General features: G+C 45.5%; 1 protein-coding gene across 5 annotated transcripts in view; it reads right to left on the reverse strand.

Moving 5' to 3' along the window:
* Nucleotides 1-7484: 7484 nt before the first annotated feature.
* Nucleotides 7485-18516, reverse strand: part of SLC41A3 (solute carrier family 41 member 3) — a 41939-nt gene continuing 30907 nt past the window's right edge. For all 5 annotated transcript variants that reach the window (XM_028719219.2, XM_028719218.2, XM_077924977.1 and 2 more), the window contains 5 exons: nucleotides 18201-18345; nucleotides 14716-14795; nucleotides 11151-11285; nucleotides 10745-10893; nucleotides 7485-9210 (listed from right to left, as the gene is read on the reverse strand). In XM_028719219.2, the coding sequence (XP_028575052.2) occupies nucleotides 9025-9210; nucleotides 10745-10893; nucleotides 11151-11285; nucleotides 14716-14795; nucleotides 18201-18345 (695 nt within the window). In that variant the 3' untranslated portion in view covers nucleotides 7485-9024. The remainder of the gene's footprint in view (nucleotides 9211-10744; nucleotides 10894-11150; nucleotides 11286-14715; nucleotides 14796-18200; nucleotides 18346-18516) is intronic.

The raw sequence follows: 18516 nt of genomic DNA on the forward strand, positions 1-18516 counted from the left end.
ATGTAGCATACTCCAGAAGTGCTCGTACCATCCGTGGTGTCACTTCCAAAACTTGCATCTGCAAAGATTTCAAGACCTCCAGTCTTCTGACTGGTGAACCTCAGCCTGTAGTGCATAGTCCCTTTCAAATAGCGGGCTATGCGCTTCAGAGCTTTCCAATCCTGAACCGTAGGATTGTTGGCATGTCTGCTAAGCAGATTACAGCTTACAGCTATGTCAGGTCTTGAACATCTGGCAATGAAATTCAGCTTGCCTAGAATGCATCTGTACAGCGTTGTGTCAGAAAACGCTTCAGCAGTACTGTCTACCTGGTAACCTGTCACCATCGGTGTGTCTGCTGGGTTTGCATCAACCAAATTCAACCTGGTTAATACATCAGCAATTTTCTGTGTTTGGTGTACCAGAAAATTACCTGCTTGGTCCTTCTCCACCTGCAGAGAAAGATAGTTGGATACCTCACCAAGATCCTTCATGTCAAAGTGCTCCTTCAGCTGAGCTAGGGTGCTTTGATAGAAAGCCTGATTCTTCCAAAACATCAGAAGATCATCAACAAAACATAAACAATACAGTTTGTTTTGCCCCTCCTCCTTGACAAACACACATGGATCAGCTTTGCCCTGGTGAAAACCTAGAGAAAGCAACGTTTCAGTGAGTTTTGTGTTCCAACACCTAGCACTCTGCTTGAGACCATATAAGGATTTCCGCAGTTTACAGACCATTCCCTTCTGTATCTGCATCCCGTCAGGTGGAAGCATAAACAGCTCCTCGTTCAAAATCCCGTACAAAAAAGCTGTATTAATGTCATGATGGGAAACATGCAGTTTCTCCTCCGCAGCGATCTTGAGCATCAGCCGAATGCTCTCATATTTGACGGTGGGAGAATAGGTCTCGTGGTAATCCTGTCCTGGTACCTGTGAAAAACCTCTGGCAACCAATCTGGCTTTGTGTCTGACTACCTTGCCATTCTGGTCTGTCTTGGCCTTGAAGACCCATTTGCTGCCAACCAGTCTCATTCCTGGGACTACCGGTACCAGCTCCCAAGTTTGGTTCCTGTTCAAGGAATCAACTTCAGCCTTCATGGCATTAAGCCAAGGCTCAGCATCTTTAGAGGTTAACTCCTGAACCCCTTTGAAGCTTGAAGGTTCCCACACCTTCTCTGAGCTACTAAGAACAGCAGTTGCAGTCTTAGCAAACTCATCAGCAAATCTCTTAGGAGGTCTGCCTTTGGTCGCCCTTTCAGACCTGCGTACTAGACGCAAGTCTTCTGGACTCATCTCCTCTTTCTTAGGAGAAAAATGACCAATGGTGAACAGTGGTTCCTCCAGTTCATTGTCAGACGCATCAGATGGTCTGACTGAGGCCTTTGCACTCTTGTAGTCTGCTGTGTCATCACTCTCACTGACATCAGCAGCAGCGCCGCCCACTGAACTGGAATCCGAACTCTGATCATCATCATCATCATCATCATCATCCTCAGTTTCCTCAGCTTTCTCAGCATGATCTGCTTTCTTCACATCACCTTCATCCTCCTCTGGGTAACTCTGGAAAATTCCCACATTTCCCCCCCACTTAGGATTGTACTCAACACTCCTTGTGAACTTTATGGATTTAGAGTCAGTCATTCATACCCTGTATGCACCTTTTTCGTACCCCATGAACAAACCATGTGCCCCACGCTTCCCAAGCTTGTTGGTTTGTGGGGTGCGTACCCACATGTCAGAACCAAAAATTCTCATGTGTTTGGTGTTGGGTTTCTTGCCAAACATCTTCTCATAGGGGGTACAACCAATGGGTGATGACAATCTGCGATTAACGGTATAAGCTACCGTTGACAGAGCTTCCCCCCAAAACTTCTCAGGGAGATTGGCATCATGTAACAAGGTTTTCATTCCTTGCAGCAATGTTTGATTTGCTCGCTCCGCAAGCCCATTCATCCATGGCGATCTAGGCGTTGACATGTCATGCTGGATTCCCTTCTCAGTCAGGAAAGCTTCAAACTGCTGAGAAGTGAACTCCCCGCCGCGATCGGTAAACAGACAGCCGATACGTTTACCGTGAGCATTCTCCAGCCAAGCACAGAATGCTTTGAACCTAGGAAACGCTTGCGATTTCTGCTCGAGCATAAACACATGAATGTACCTAGAAAAAGAATCAATTAGAACCATGAAGAACCTTGCTCCTCCCAAAGAGGGCGCAAGAGGACCAACCAGGTCTGCGTGAACTAGCTGGTAGGGTTTGGAAGCCTGCCTGCTAGACTCTTTGCCTTTTGGAGCAACCTTCACCTTGTTCTCTGCACAAGATACACATTTCATGTGATACAAGGTTTGATGTTCAAACCTTCAACCAATCCAGGCATCTTGGCCAGCGCCTGCCAAGACATGTGACAAAATCTTCGATGTGCATCATGAATGCATCCTGCATGAAGAACCTTGTTAGTTTGTGCAACACAACAAGAATCAGCATTAGACACAACAGCATTGTCATCATAAGTTATACAGAATAAACCATCTATAAACTTTGCATGCAAAATGTCCTCTTTGCCTTTTCTGATGACACAGACGCTCCTCTTGAAGGATATCTCAAAGCCACGCCCAGTCAGCTGTGGGACGCTAAGCAAATTGTCCGCAGCTCCAGGAACATACAGTACATTACTGATGGTTGTATGCAAACTTGCAAGTTTCACAGTCCCTTCTCCTGCAATTTGCAACGTCCTTCCATCAGCCAGGTGGATCTCTCCTTCTTGAGGCGAGAAGGAGATAAACAGGTGCTTATCCTTTGAAAGATGGCGGCTCGCACCAGAGTCCACAATAAACCTGGCTTTAGCCTTTGGAGCAGTCTTTGCAGCAAGCAAAACCTTGTTTTCCACCGGCGTGGGCTTTTGCAGCTTGCCCCCCTGCTCCTGGCCATGAGAGTTGCCTTTAGCCTTTGGTGAAGCAGTGCCAGCTAACAAAGCCTTGTTTTTCCCTGGCACGGGCTTTCCACCCCCCTTCTGCTTCGGGCCATCTGCAGGCATCTGTCTTTGTTTACCTCTGGCCTTCCGGCCTCTGCAAAGACGATGACCTTGGTTCCCATGAGAAACAGAGCTCTCAGCTGCCGTCTCCTTGGCTCCCCCTGGAGGCTGGAATGCTGCCTGGGATGACATCACAGTCTGCTCCCCCTGCAGCTTGCAACCGGTGCCCTCAGCATCCCTGCATTCACTCGCATTCTGGGAAACAGCCAGGACCTCCGATGCAGTCAAACTCTGGGCATTCAAACTCTGAGCTGGGATGACTGGCATGTGGGCTATCTTCAAAGCATTCCACATCTTACGTGCCGTCACGTTGCCAGCAAGCGTAGCAATTTCCTCCAGAGAGATGGATAAGACTATTATGTCAATGGCCCTCGAATTCTGGGCCTCCCATTTCTCTGTCAGAGGATCTGGGGGGGCTTGAGACACAGTATGCCAGACTCCATACTGACGCAGCAAACTCTCACACCATTTTGCCCAGGTCTGATAATTGTGCCCATTTAACTTTGGGCACTCAGTGGCCTCTGAAGCTTGGAAAAACTCCATCTCAGGTCTTTTTACTTGAGCCGTGAGCCTTTATGCCTTCAAAAACTTCTTATCGTGGCAGCTCATTAATCACGATGCCTTTTGGCTCGGCTCCCAGGCCAATTAAGCCTTGCCGGACATCAAAAGCTCTTGCCGGGGCCCACAGAAAAGCCTCTGCTTTCGCTTTTCACATACCTTAGCAGTCTGACGCAGTTGTCTTACTCTCCTGTAAGTGCCGTGAATCTGGGCCCGAAACCTTGTTGTTGGGAAACTGCCAGGGAGATATTGTCCATCATGGCCCCAAGCCGGCTGCCGGACGTCCATCGATCTCCCATAGCCAGGCAGATCCAGCAGTTAGCGACACGAAGCCTTAGAAATAGATTGCCACATTCTAGGCTTGTGCACACTGTTCTTTATCAGCAGAAAACACAGCCAGAAAGCTTGCACCGCAGAAGAGCATAATTTACAGACTTTATTTAGCGTTGAACAGAACAAAGGAAAAACATGACCATTCTGTGCCAGTGTCTCTGACCGACTGAAATCGAAAGGAAAACAGCAAACATAAACATCCTGTGACTAGGACATGCGCAGACTCTGTGACTCACAAGCCTGCTCTCTCTTAAGGTGGAACGGAAATATCCCAACAATCTCTTGAGGATGGGATGAGGGGGTGGGCATTAGTGTATGCCCTAGATGTTTGTCCTTGTTGCACAGAAGTGAAGATGGCGTACAGCTTAGCACTCTAGCAGGCGTTTCAGACTTGTGTTTCACAGAGAATGCCACCTAAGGCTAGTGCCATTTCTTTCCTTTCAGAAATGGGTATTCAGAGGCATATTTTGGTGTGGCCCCCGCCCTGCAAAACATCCACATAATTCAAAAGGAAAAGGGTTAGCTGAAACAGATGGGTCTTGTTTACTTTTCACAAATAGGTGCATAGCAGGTATCAATGAGGCCTTCCCCACAGCTGATGCCATCCACCAAAGTGAGTTGGGTAAAACCATTAACCTTCGCCCTAAAATATCATGTTTTGCAAACGGGGGGCTTGTCCACCCATGCCTAGAAAGCATAGGTCTGAGAGGTTTTCTGCTTTCTAGCCATGGGTCTGAGAGGTTTTGTGTTGGCCCTGCAGCTTTCCCTGAGAAAACACACTCTTTGCTGCTGAATTGGACCAAACAGCAATCCACGGAAAACAATCATTTGGTCCGATTCAGTGGTGAACAGCGTTTCCCCTAGGGAAAATAGCCGGGTAAATAGAGGTGTAGGCAAGCCCTAAATAATTAGAGCAGTATGTGTTTGTTTGTTTGTCAGTGAGTGATTTTGTATTATTTTACAAAATTTTGTGGCATGCTTGGCTTACCGGCATGAGGCACTGTTTTTTAATTTTTAAAATTTGCCTACTTTTCAGAAGAAATTCAAGGCAGCTAATGCTACAGTGTTGGGGGAGACACTGATCGGCAATTTCTCCTGAGTTGCACCCTAGGTGGCTGGCTATCATGTGCTCTGCAGTGTTTCTGTTCCTCTAGGATGCCATAAAGTACTCAAGAAAAGGAAGGAAAAAATAGCTACTATGACAGAGTATAGTGAGTGCTTTAAAATATGAAATATGAAATACTTTTTCCAGATCTCTTTGTTTCATCTTGTAGCAATAAGCACCCAATCACGCTCTGTTCATCATCAGAAATGCAGAATAAACAAACTCTTACTTCTTGCAGCAGGCAGAGAAACGGACTTCTTTATGGCTAGTTAGGTAGAAAACACAACTGAAACTGAAAAACAGGGCAAAGGAAAGTCCAAGGGGTGAAGTTTAACTCCAGCCCATAATGCAAAGTTCTAATATTGAACTCTTCAAGGATCGTGCTACTATACAGCCTGGTTCCCCCCCCCCCCGCCCGGATCATTTAAGTAATTATAGGGTGACTCTGATAATGAAAAATCCACTCACAGCCAGGGAAAGTCCTGGATAAGCAGTCCAGGGATGTGGAGCATGGACAGATGAGGCTCTTGTTGTGCATTCGCCCTGTTTTATTCACTGAATTTTTCAGAGGGCCCTATTCTTTAAAAAGCTGTCATTTATTTTAATGGAGACTGTTATTGTCTACCATATCAAAAACCACAAACCATTCCCTGCCCAAAAAATATCTGGGTGGAGGAAGCACGATAATAGGAGTTGGTGGGTTATAGCATCAGGTGCAATGCCAAACAGTATTGGAGAAAAGGGGTTTAAGGTCAGTAGGAAATAGGATCCACCACTTAAAAGCCTATGCTCTAGATCAGGCATAGGCAAACTTGGCCCTCCAGATGTTTTGGGACTACAACTCCCATCATCCCTAGCTAACAGGACCAGCGGTCAGGGATGATGGGAATTGTAGTCTCAAAACATCTGGAGGGCCAAGTTTGCCTATGCCTGCTCTAGATGGGCCTACATTAGGGATGGAAAACCTGTGACCCTCCAGTTGTGCCACCACAACTCACACCATTCCTTGCGGTTACTGGGCTGATGGGATCTGGAGGGCCATAGATTACCCATCCTTGGCCTAGATCATCCACTGGGTTGTTCTCTATGTCACACGAGTTGCGTCTTTTTATTTGTTTTTCACCTCTCCTGTCCAAGAGCCCCACTCAAGTGAATATGAATTGTATGAGAGCCCAGCTGAGCTGACACTTGGATGGATATTCTCCCTGAGCCGGGTCCAAGGCGGAAACAAGCCCTGCAGTAGGTCTGGATGAGAAAACTCTCTTTTTTCCCCTCCACTAAAAAGGGGACAATTTCTTGTTACGACTCCAGGGGAATGAACAGTTCAAGCCCTAGTTTGAGTGACGAAGTGGGATCAGTGAAATTAAAAGCAGATCCTGTAGTAGGAGCAGCAGCAGCAGCAGCAGCGATACACAGCACTGTCAAAAACACAGAAGTCCTAAAGTAGTGAAACTGTTGGGTCACACTGGCTAACCAAGCAGGCAGAGGGTTTGAACTGCCACCACACACACCCTACGGGGGGGGGGGTGTCTTTCCCCTCCAGGCCTGCTTTAGGAATGCCTTTTTTTCTTCGCACCATGCCTCAATTCTTTCCAAAAGGAATAAGTCAGTTTTAAGATTATATAAAGCATTGTGCAACTTATTATGCCTTCTCACCACCTTCTTTCAATTACTGGGAGCTTTACTCCAGCTTTAGAGCAAGGAACCATTCTTCCTCGGCGGACCACAAGAGTTGCAACACATCTGGGTTTGTGGCTGAATACAGCTGGAACCAAGTAATTCTGCCTTCGTGCACAAGGGGATGCAGATGTTTTGTTCACATGCTGAAAGAGCTCATTCATTATATTTTGTTATGAAGATGACTTGCAGGAGGGGAGATCCAAGTAGTTTGCGGTCAGGATACCTGAAGGATATCCCATATATACTTTCCCAGTCCTGCCAAGTCAGGTGAGGCATGTGAATACTAGGGAGAGGGCCTTTTTTGCTGGGGGCACCTGTTGTGGAATGCTTTCCCATAGACTCTTGTCATAAAGATTTTTTGGGTGCCAGGATATTTTTTTCTTAACCTCTTCCAGGCTAATAATTGAAATTTACTGTTTCCTTTGAACACTTTGGTCCCCACCCCACCCCCTCCACTGAGTTTTAGCTTTTCATTATTGTTTTCATTGATTTTATGTTTTGTGCTACCATTATTGTTGAAATATTAGCTTTTTCTGTTTATTGCTTTTGTTTGCTTGTTTTATTTTCATTTTCAATTTGTGAACTGACCAGAGGACACAATGGATTGGACGTCTTGGTCTTCAAACATATACTTCGAGGTTTTACTTGCATAATTTTCCATGGCTAAAATGTGGAAACCAAACTTATTTCCTTCATTTGGAAGGGAAGGCTTCCTCATCTATACCTGAAGCAGGTATATCCCATATATACTGTTCCAGTCATGGACCAGGACCCTCAATGAAACTCTCAAAACGTGAACCATTTTTACACTTTTATTTTACATGTGGGTGGGTGTTTCTACAAACCATAAAAACTCATGAGATTTGAAACTGCAAAACAAAAAACAAGGGAGAGAGAATGACAATTCTATCACGCTTGGCACTGATGCTGATGACATGGTGAAAATCCACCCTTGGGTCTTCACTACAGGCATGGGTAACCTGTGGTCCTCCAGATGCTTCTGGGCTACAAAGATGTGTTGGCTGGGGCTGATGGGAGTTGGGAGCCCAACAACACCTGGAAGGCCAGACATGCTCAGCCTCTGTTGCAAGCCTTAAGCAATAACTCACTGGTTTTTAAGAGCACTGTGCCAGGAATAAACATGGCTGATTTTCCTGCCTTGGGAAGGACAGGTGAGTTGAGGAAGTCCATGGGCACAGAACTCTTAAAAGGTGCTGAGTACTATCCGCACATTGCTCCCCAGGACAGTGACTTCCATACAGAATACATAAAGCTCACTCCTACCCCCAGATGAGCCTTCAGAACACACTGTAGGGAACTACCTCAGTTACTGAAGAAGTATTTACGAAGTCCATCAGCAGAGCTGGCCATTTAATCTACGAGTATCCTTGCACAAACCCTGAAAGCAGTTTTGGACGGGACAACTGGCGTGGAGAGTGGGATGAGAAGCTGCTCAGCCTCTCAAGATTTTATGGGTGGGTAGAGTTGTTTGAAACCATTCAAACAGTCAATACGAAGCTTTAGTATTCAGTTTTGGCTATTTTACGCCTTCCAGCTACATTTCCCCCATCCTCAGCCACCTTCTCCTGCTTCTTAACTTATACTCCACTCCTGCTACCACAGTTTCAACACTCTGAAACTTCTACAAAACACTCAAATTAAGCATCAGCATGCAAACTGAGAAACGTAAAGTACCTAAATTGCTATATACAATGCTGCAATGAGGTATTGTGAGGCAGAATCTGAGCTATTGCGGTGCAAAGTATTTTTGGTTTCCTTTGTGTAGGATATACAGTATATATTTTTTTATTTTTGGTGCAGAGTGTGACTAGCCCTGGACATAATTCTCTCTCCCCCACCCCGCTCTGTGGGGGAACATACAGAAGAAATACAGACGTGAAAATGTCATCTTTGATTGCCAGCTAATGCCTGGCAAAGACAGTGAAACATCCTCATCTAGGACATAATCTAAACCCCACTGAGATCAGTGGATAGCCTCCCATTAGCGTCAATGGGCTTTTCGGACTCGGCCATTTCAATAACACTTCTTAACCAAGAGGAAGGTAGGCAAGAACAGCGTTTCACAACCCATTCATTACTGACACTTCGGAAGCTGTGTCCATGTTGATGGCATTTCATTGGTAGGTACCTTTCAAACCTCACACCTACGTGGCATTGAGATGGAAGGGGAGGGATACCCAAGCCATTCCCCTTTAAGGAGCTGGACACCCTCTTCTTCATACCCTGTTTGGACCGTGTCAAGAGCACCATTGCGATATATATACTTTTTTTACTTGCTGAAACAGTAGGCAGGTCATCGCTGCAGCAGAAGTCCTCTTTAGTGCTTTGGTATGGACTTCAACCCATTGCAGATCCAAACCAAGTGAAAGCAAAGGGCCAGGAAGCCAGTGCCCAGGACGTCTCCCAGAGCGGTGAGGTAGGGGATGGAATAGTTGTCAGGATCCATGCCCTTTCTCCAGAACAGCCGCACGAGAATGTCAGCCAGGTACAGCAGGATTGCCACCTGTAAGCAGAGGGGGTTGGAAACCACATGGCCATCAGCATGCAGATCAGCCACAGTTCCATTCTGCTGGGAAGGGCTTCTGTTACTCAGGCACCGGACTTGGCAACAACAGTGGGACACAGAGGAACTTTGATTCCATGGACCATGGGAGCCCAGATGGCAGGAATATTTAGGGCTGGGTCAAATTCTCCTCTCCACCCAGTTTTGCCACCACATTCACACGTGCTAAAGTGGAAGGGTGAGGTCACAAAGGGGTTAGTGAATGAAAGTAGGCCAAAGGAAGTGTGCTCTATCCACCCCTCTCCCTCTGCAAGCAGACTAGCAGGTAGACAGAGGGCAGGAGGCAGCGTTGCTTTCACCCAGTCTGGTTTCAGGATAAACACGAAGTCGTTGCATCCTGCCATGCCCTTCCAACCTGCCACTGGTTTGTGGGTGGAGTGGGTGGGTGGGGGGAGGTATGGCAGCTGCAACAGGGAAGACACAGGAGCCGTAATGATGTGCCACTCACAAGGGATGGCATTTCTGTGTAGCACGCAGAGCAGGCCACAGGTTGCATGGGGTTGTCTGAAGAGCAGTCCTGGTATACTTGTGTGTAGAGCAGGTATCTACAACTTTTTCAGACCCAAGACCCACTTTTAGCCCACGCATGCCTTGGGGGACCCATTTCTCAAACTTTTCCCATGGGGGCAGTGCTTCTGTTGTGACCCACTTTGAATCAGGCCGCGACCCACCAGCTGAAGAACAGTGGCACAGGAGGTCCTGCACAACCAAGACACTGGTGCAACTGGGTGTCCACTCTCACACAACTCCTACACACAAGGAGGCGCTCGCAGAGCGATTTCTCTGTAGATGATTGTGGGCAATATGCTGCAGGAAACTGTTGCTGGGTTGCGGATGGGGCTAAAATCACAGCACTGCTCTTCAGTCAGCGCATAAATGCTCTAAATGCACGTACTGCCGGATGAAGCCTATGGCAGCCCCTGGGTATGAAACCAGCACCTTCCTAAAGCTAACTAGGCAGCTGTCAGTCTGAGCAGTGCCTGGACAGGTGATCAGGTATGAAACATATCTATGCCACCTTGATCAGTTCCAGGATGGAAGAAAGGCAGGGCATAAATGCCCAAACTCCCCTTCAAACTATTATAGAGATTTTGACTCAACAATTCAAATATCATGGGAAAAGGAAGGTGCATGACTGATAATTTTTCTTAGCGACATGGGGAAGGTGTGAAAACAGGGTAATGTGTTCTAGCTGGAAATGGGGGGATTTAATCTGCCACCCTGCAGCATTTTACACTGATCTCTCAATCAGTTTCCCCTAGAAATCTCTACTAAAAAGATACTGCGGCTTCCAAGTGGGTGCTGTAAATTTAGAAATCTAAAAGGGACTGGGATGAGGATGGTGGCCTGCGGTTTGTAGCAATCAGGGTCTGTCCCTGGTGCATTCATATAGCTACAGTGGCTAATTGACTCTGGAACACATGGCAGAACCCAAACTTATACTAAAAGCAGAAGAAGTCAAGTTTCTGGTTACCTGTAGAACAGCAGCCGTCAGGTAGAAGGAGACAAAAGTGAAGGTGGGAGCCGTATGGCCTGCCTGCAAGAAATGAATGGTGTAGATGAACAGCAGGTGCCCTGGGATCACTAGCAGGATCAAGACACGAGCAGACTTTGAATTGATTCCTGCAGGGGAGAAAAGGCAAATGACATCATAACTCTGCTTACACTGAGCGAATACGAAATGGTCTGCTAGTAAGGAGCTGGTCCCAAATGGGAGATCCCCTATATATGCGGTTTGCATTGGGACTTCTTTTATAGTAAGCAACAAATAAATACAACTAATATTATTATTAACAACAATAATTTGGGCTAGTGTAGAGTTTTCCCTGGGGGTTTAGATGCGAAAGTAGCTAGGCACCAGTATCTAGAAAGCAGATTACCTGAACTGAAGAAGGTGGTACATGGATTTGGCCAGTGCTGCCTCATCTTGTGTGGCAGGACTCCAGGCATGCTCCAGAAGTGCAGAAATGTGGAGATCCGGCTGGCCTGGATAGCTACCAGATTGCCGCCGACACCTGCAAAGCAAAAAAAAAAAAAAAAGCAGAACACACCCTTTAAACCCCAATAGCTGGGAGACACTGGGAGGATAGCGATCAGTCAATACCCACTCATTCACTCCCACAGGTCTGAAAGCTAAGCAGACGTCTGTCCTATAAGCTACCAAACCTCCTTACTGGCTTACACTGCCTTCTCTAGCCCAGTATCCTTTAGAACATTGCTCACAAGCGGATGGTGAGGCAGGAAACACTGCTGTCACCTGATCAGCAGCAAAGCATTAGAATACCGACAGAACAACAACTGGATCGGTGCTATGGGTGCTTCGTACAAGAAGAACTGCTTCTGTTGCTACTGGCGTTGCCCCAGAATTCTACCACCTACCCGGCAGCTGCACAAGCACACCTGTACAGATCACAATGCCCTGAGTGAGCTTTAAGCACGGCCAGCAATGCCAACGCTCAGCTGCTAGAGGTGGGGAAGTGAGAAAGGAGCCAGGGTGGGCAAATCATAGTTCCCAAGATCTTCTATCTCTGTCAGTTTGCATTTCTTAGTACAGAAAGTACTGATCTGGTGTAGCGATCTTTCCTATTCTACTTAATTCAAGAGGGTTCTGGAAGCTTCTCTGTGTGAAAGAAGCAAGCAGAAGGTTACTGAAGTTTGGGTTATTCCTTCTGAGAAGCTGAGTACAGCTGGTTTAAACTGGTTCTGTTATCTCTTTCTGTCAAGGTCATGCTGACTATAATAGTGAGGCCAGAAGGAGCAGAGGTCTCACTCTCTCTTTTTCTTTCTGGTGTGGTATTCAGTATATAGTGTTAAGGTTATAGGTTACGTCTGCTGCAACTGGATTTCTTATGGACAGTGCCAATCCTGAATGTATTGGATTAGTGACCATTATGCTCATTTGCCTTCAGTAGCAGTAAAGCTCTGCTGGATGAAATACAATTGCCTCTGGTCTATTTTTTGGAAATCCTGTGACATGTTTAAGTTTTTACTCTGCTAAATCTACTCTGGATCGATACTGAGTAGACTTTCAGTGACAATCTCTACTGTGGTTTTACACAGAGAAATGGAAAGAAGCTACAGGGGCTGCAGCAACTGCTCTTACTGCATTGAGGCCTCGGCAGGCATTTTAAATCTTTAAGGGGACAGAGGCCTCTTCAAATTTCTAACTACCAGAAAAGGAATTGCAAAACTGCTGCAAGGTTACACTGCACGAACTGCAACAGGGCTTCTCCTTTTGTTTCTCTTGCTCCAGATACATAACCAAATACTTCCAGTTCTGAGAGAGAAAGATTTCCCTCCTTCCTGATCACATACTGGATATTCGTGAGTTAAGATAGCCAACACAGGTGCTCTGTAATACAACTTGTTTGACTCTTGTGCATAGACAGGTTCTTTTATAACAAACAGCTAACAGGTGCTGCAGTGCTTGGCTGTGAAACCACCTGCAGTATATCTGCAACTGTGGTAATTACGGTACCAGCAATTTCTATTCTGACGAAAGGAACCATGGAATGAGAGGACAAATTAAAAGTTCAGCACCATCAATCTAATTAGTCTCCTCTGGATATGGGCCACCTTGCATTCTGACAGGCACTCGGCATGCTAGCTTATTTATTACTTGCGACAAAATTTCTATCCTGCAACTTCCTGCAACACCTGGAAGAGGTGTTCAAAGCAGAAAACAAAAACAGAGCGAAAAACGTACTACAATCAATTAAAATGCAAACAATGCAGAGTGTTTGAACAGCATAACAAAGCTAAAACTGAGAGGCTGAATTAAAAACAGCCTCTAGGGGAAAAGACGGTGAAGCTGGAAGCCTTCAATTGTAGTTGGACTAAGACTTCCCCCAGGCCCATTGCCAGGGACTCGAGTCGTAGCTCAATAACATCTTGAGGGACACAGATTCCTGCTCTAGGGCCTGACTCCATTTCCTTCTCTACTGCGCCAACTCTTGGGGCACACTGTATAATACTACTAATTTCTGGCTGTCACTCAGGTGGAATCTACACACATGTGAAAAACCGTTCTGAAAATTCTTTTTTTAAAAAAGCATTTATAGAAATAAATTGAATTTTCCATAAGGCTCACCATCGCCATCTAGTGTCACATTGTATATTGCGCTTAAAACACACTTAAAATGTTCTATTTGCACTTGTATAGCTGAGTCCATAAGCTTATGAGAAAGGACCCATAAAGTAATTGAAAGGAGAAAGCCCCCAGTGATTGTCTCCCTTTGGAGGGCTATTTTACAGCAACATTATGTCTTCAACCACCTCAGATTATATGAAGCAATTGTCCTATAAACCTTTGGCAATAATGAGTCTCAAGGACGTATCTGGCAGAGCAACTTCAGCGCTGGAAATCCAACAGCTGTTTTCAATCCCTTTTCTCAGAAACAAACAGAACCAGAAGACTCTTAAGTTTTAAAAGCAAAGCATGGCAGAGCATTGTCACAATGTTCTTCTGGAGGCACTGGACTCAGCTGAGAGTGAATCAGCTGTATGTAAGGCCTGGTAAAATTGCAAGACAAATGTTAACTTTCTGAAGTGGAAGGAGAAGTCACCTTTCATGTTCAGCAGATAGAGGTTAGTTCTGTGGAAACCTGACAATGTCTTATATGTCTGGGATCTTCCACTCCTTGTAATGCTCCCTGATGCTGCCTGTTTTGGCACATTGATGGAGACAACAGTTCTTGGTAAAATCCTGTTCACATGAATGCTGTTCCTGAGTTCAGAGTGGAGCAATCCTCTACTTCATTCTTGTGTTTTATTTCTTTAGATCGTTTTTATATTTGCCTTATTTATATCCATACATTTAAAGAAAGCTCAAAACCACATTTGTTCCAAACCCATTTTGTTTAATTTCCGTATCTCATGATGCAGTGCACAGTTAGTGCTATGCGGAAAGGGAAATTCCAGGACTATTCAATTCATTTCAATGGGTCTACCCTGAGTATGACTGACACTGGATCTCACCCTAGAAATCCAATACTCCAGTCACTTGTGCCTATTTCCAGGGCCAGCACAAAAGTGTTAAGTACTATACACAGCTTTCGAAGCATTTAATCTTCTACTGGAAATTTAACATTTAAGTACACAGGAAGATGCTTTACTGAGTCAAACCAATGGATTGTTTATCTCAGTGTTGTCTTCACTAAATGGCATTGTCATGGGTGTCTTTTCCAGCCCTATCTGGAAATACCAGGTCCTGAATCAGGACCTTTTGCACAGCCAATATATGTACTCCACAACTGATCTTAAGTCTCTGGTCTATCCAACTGCAGGTAGACAATGCCTTTGTGTGACAATCAGGATTTGTCTGGCTTACAGATCTGAAAACGAGGATTCTCTAAGTCCTACAACGATGAGGGTGGAAATAGGGACATATATTTCACTTGCAGCCTGACATGCTTAAAAAGAAAAAGAAGAAAAGAATCAACCTACCATTGATCACAGGAGTGAAAATAGCTATGCCTTCAAAGTTTGGATCGGTTATGGTTTTGTCCAAGATAAGTCCCCCGATGCTGTTTTTAAAAAATGAGAGAACATGAGTATATCCTTCATCTGTTAGTATCCCACTACTCAGTGACTGTATGAATAATCAGTATCTTCTTTGTTTACATTTGCTTCTAATCCTGATCTTTTTCAGCAATATTCTGTGGAAATCCTTACTTTTGCTGCTGCCATTCAGGCGGACAGCTTTACTAAGATAACAAAGATTTCACCCCAGTTCCCAGACTAGGAAGACTTGAAGGAAAATAGTACGTATTTGAAATCTCACAACAGGAAAGATTTTTGGATGAAGGGAGGTATACAAATTTTAATAATAATAATAATAATAATAATAATAATAATAATAATAATAATAATTTAACATTCTATCCCCCCCTGTACACTCAGGAAATGTCTTCAACACCAAAGCAATAAGGAAAATGTTTTAATGAACCTAACAGACCAAGCACAATAGATTGAAAAACAAAACTTGTAGCACTTTACAGCATATCATTTTAAATAATATGACAAGTACAAGGCCATAAATTTCATTTATTATGCGGACCATTCTCATTTACGGCTTCAGAGTATTTTCTTGAGAATATAGCCATGCCATGACTGTTAGAAATCTGATCTGCCACTAAGGTGGCATAAAAAGCCAAAGAAAAGTTGAAAAGAATAAACATATGTGATTGGAACAAATTTCAAGATAAGAACTATAACTCTGGAAGGTATCTCCACATAGCAATATGCACACCATCAGCATTATTCTTATAATTCATTACCTGCCCTTCACCCTAAGGTCCCATGGCAGGTTACAACAATTAAAAAACATTACTAATATTTTAAAAATACAAAAATAAGGTGGGGTGTAAAAATATTGTTTTGAGTTTATGATTACTAGACTCCCCTAAATTCCTAGGTCCAGCAAGGGTTAGAATTTAATCAAGGCAAATGTTAAAATATAAGCCAGATCAGTTAAAATATAAGCCAGATCAGTTTCCTGACCAAGAAATCACCTGGGGTGATGGGCCATTAGGAGGACGGTAAGGAAGGTAAGGAGCCATTAGAAAAGCAAAATTAGAGGGGGCTCTGTGCCAGATGGCAAATGGAAGCGACCTTTTGCTCTATTCAGGGTTAGTTTTCGGAAACAAAGCAGAGTTTGAAGAAGAGCCTTTAGAGTTGGCTATGACAGGACCTAAGAAAAAAGGTTGCAGTCTGTTAAAGTCAGCAAGCTGGAAAGAGGGTCAGAGCATGATGGTTGATTTCTGTGTTTGAATCGAAAGCTGCAGCTATGGGAGAATCAAGACCCTCTTGGGGACGGGGGTCAGTGCTGTGAACCTCTCCCTTGCATGCTCAGGTTGTATACATTGTATATGTGTAAATAAACCATATATCATAAAGACACCATAGTCTCCACTGTGCCTCATTTTTTAAAGGAAACACGGACCTCGGGTCAGTGCCTGGAACTCCTGGAGTCTTGCACTGCTTGGATATTGGAGTGACACGCAACAATATGCATCTCAAGCCAGGGTGAAGAGGTACATCTTCAGCACTGGAAGGGAGCTGTATAGTGAAGGTGCCAGACGCACCTCTGTAGGAAGGGAATTCCACAACTTAGGGACTGCCCTCTCTTGGACCACCACCACCCTGAGGGCAGAGGAACTACCAAGAGGGCACCCTGCCAAGGTCAATACTCAAAGTATGTTCCTCCTGTGCATCATCTGATGCTGGGTCCTGCATTTTTGTTTTTTTAACATGGCTGCATTTCCACATGCCCTGACCTCCCAAGATAATCATAAATATGTGTGTGTCCAGCCTGTGTCTTATTAGATAGCAGTTGTTTGGTCAATGAATTCTGAAATACGTAGAGATATGCTGTTTACAGTTCAAATCAGCTCATTATGCAGTTATCCAAGCTGATTCCTTTTAAGAGGTGGGGGCCAATGGAAGCAGAGTTGTATTGCAAAAGGACATGGCTGGAAGCCTGCACACTGCTACATTTTGTTTCAGGCCTCATTTGCCTCTTAACACATACACATAAGCAGTTTTGGGGCTGGTTCATGCTTATACCAAGAGTCCATCAGCATCTTGTGGTTACTGAATATTGTCCTCATTGCACGCTGTTGGGACTCCCACCCGCCCTGTGGAACACCCTCCCACCAGATGTCAAAGAGAAGAACAACTACCAGACTTTTAGAAGACATCTGAAGGCAGCCCTGTTTAGGGAAGCTTTTAATGTTTAACAGACCACTGTATTTTAATATTTTGTTGGAAGCCGCCCAGAGTGGCTGGGGAAACCCAGCCAGATGAGCAAGGTATGTATGTATGTATGTATGTATGTACAAATAAATAAATAAATAAATAAAAAGAAGTTTTGTTCCTTATTGTACCTCTATAAACACTGTACATTCCCCCAGCTTGCTGACACGTCCTGTGCATGTATGGCACTGTTTGGGCCACCTAAGGCTCCACACTCCAAGAACATGTTAGCTACAAACCAAATACAGTGGTACCCCGCAAGACGAACGCCTCGCGAGACGAAAAACTCGCAAAACGAAAGGTTTTTTCGTTTTCGAGTTGCCTCGCAAGACGAATTTCCCTATGGGCTTGCTTCGCAAAACGAAGCTTGCCCCGGGGACAGCGGGTCTTCTCTTTTGAAGCAAGGGGCGGCGGGGAGATCGCTTCTCCCCACCGCCCCTTGCTTCAAAAGAGGTCTGCCCCTGGACCTCTTTTGAAGCAAGGGGCTGCGGGGAGATCGCTTCTCCCGGTGCTCCGAAGCGGGGTGAGGGGGCGGGAACACCTGCCCCAGCCGCCGGGCTTCGTAGCCCTGCTGCGAAGCCGGGTGGGGGGCGGGAACACCTGCCCCAGCCGCCGGGCTTCGTAGCGCTGCTGCGAAGCCGGGCGGGGGGGGGGCGGGAACACCTTCTGAAGGCGGGCGGGGGGCGAAAGTCTTTGTCCCCCCTGCCTGCCTTCCCAGGGGCTTTTAAATTGCCCCGGACAGCGGAGAAGTCCTCCGCTGTCCCGGGGCGATTTTAAAATGCCGCCCGCCAGCATTTTAAGATCGCCCGGACAGCGGAGAAGTCCTCCGCTGTCCCAGGGTTTTTTAAAATGCTGGGGGTGGGAAGAAAAGCCCTTGTCCCCCCCCCCCCCCCAGCCTTCAGAAGAGGTCCGGGGACAGTCTGTCCCCGGACCTGGTCTGAAGGCGGTTTCCCTAGGAACGCATTAATTGATTTTCAATGCATTCCTATGGGAAACCGTGCATCGCAAGACGAAAAAACCGCAAGACGAAGAGACTTGCGGAACGAATTAATTTCGTCTTGCGAGGCACCACTGTACACAGAAAGAAATTGTCCCTGGAAGCGTCGTATTTGCACAGTTAGCATCAGGGACAAGACCTCTCAAATTCCAGTCCATCTCTAGCCCACGATGCTTACCTGCTGATGGCCATGGCAACAATGACTGGCTGCCACCCAGTCTTGAGGACTTCAGCAACGGGAGGACTCTGCCTGGCAATGGCGATCCAAAGAGGAATCATAACAATGAAGACGGCACAGATCAGGGGCGACAGGTACCTCACCCCTGTCAAAGAAAAGGAAAGGTTTATTATTATTTTATTTTTATTTATTAAATTTGTATACTGCCCTAAAGGCATAGATCTCGGGGTGGTTCACAACATAAAATTGCAATATAAGAAACAAACAAAAAATACATAATAAAAACAATGACGTTGACAACTCAATAATCCCCCTT

Source organism: Podarcis muralis, chromosome 2, assembly GCF_964188315.1.
Source record: "Podarcis muralis chromosome 2, rPodMur119.hap1.1, whole genome shotgun sequence".
Taxonomy (NCBI): Eukaryota; Metazoa; Chordata; class Lepidosauria; order Squamata; family Lacertidae; genus Podarcis; species Podarcis muralis.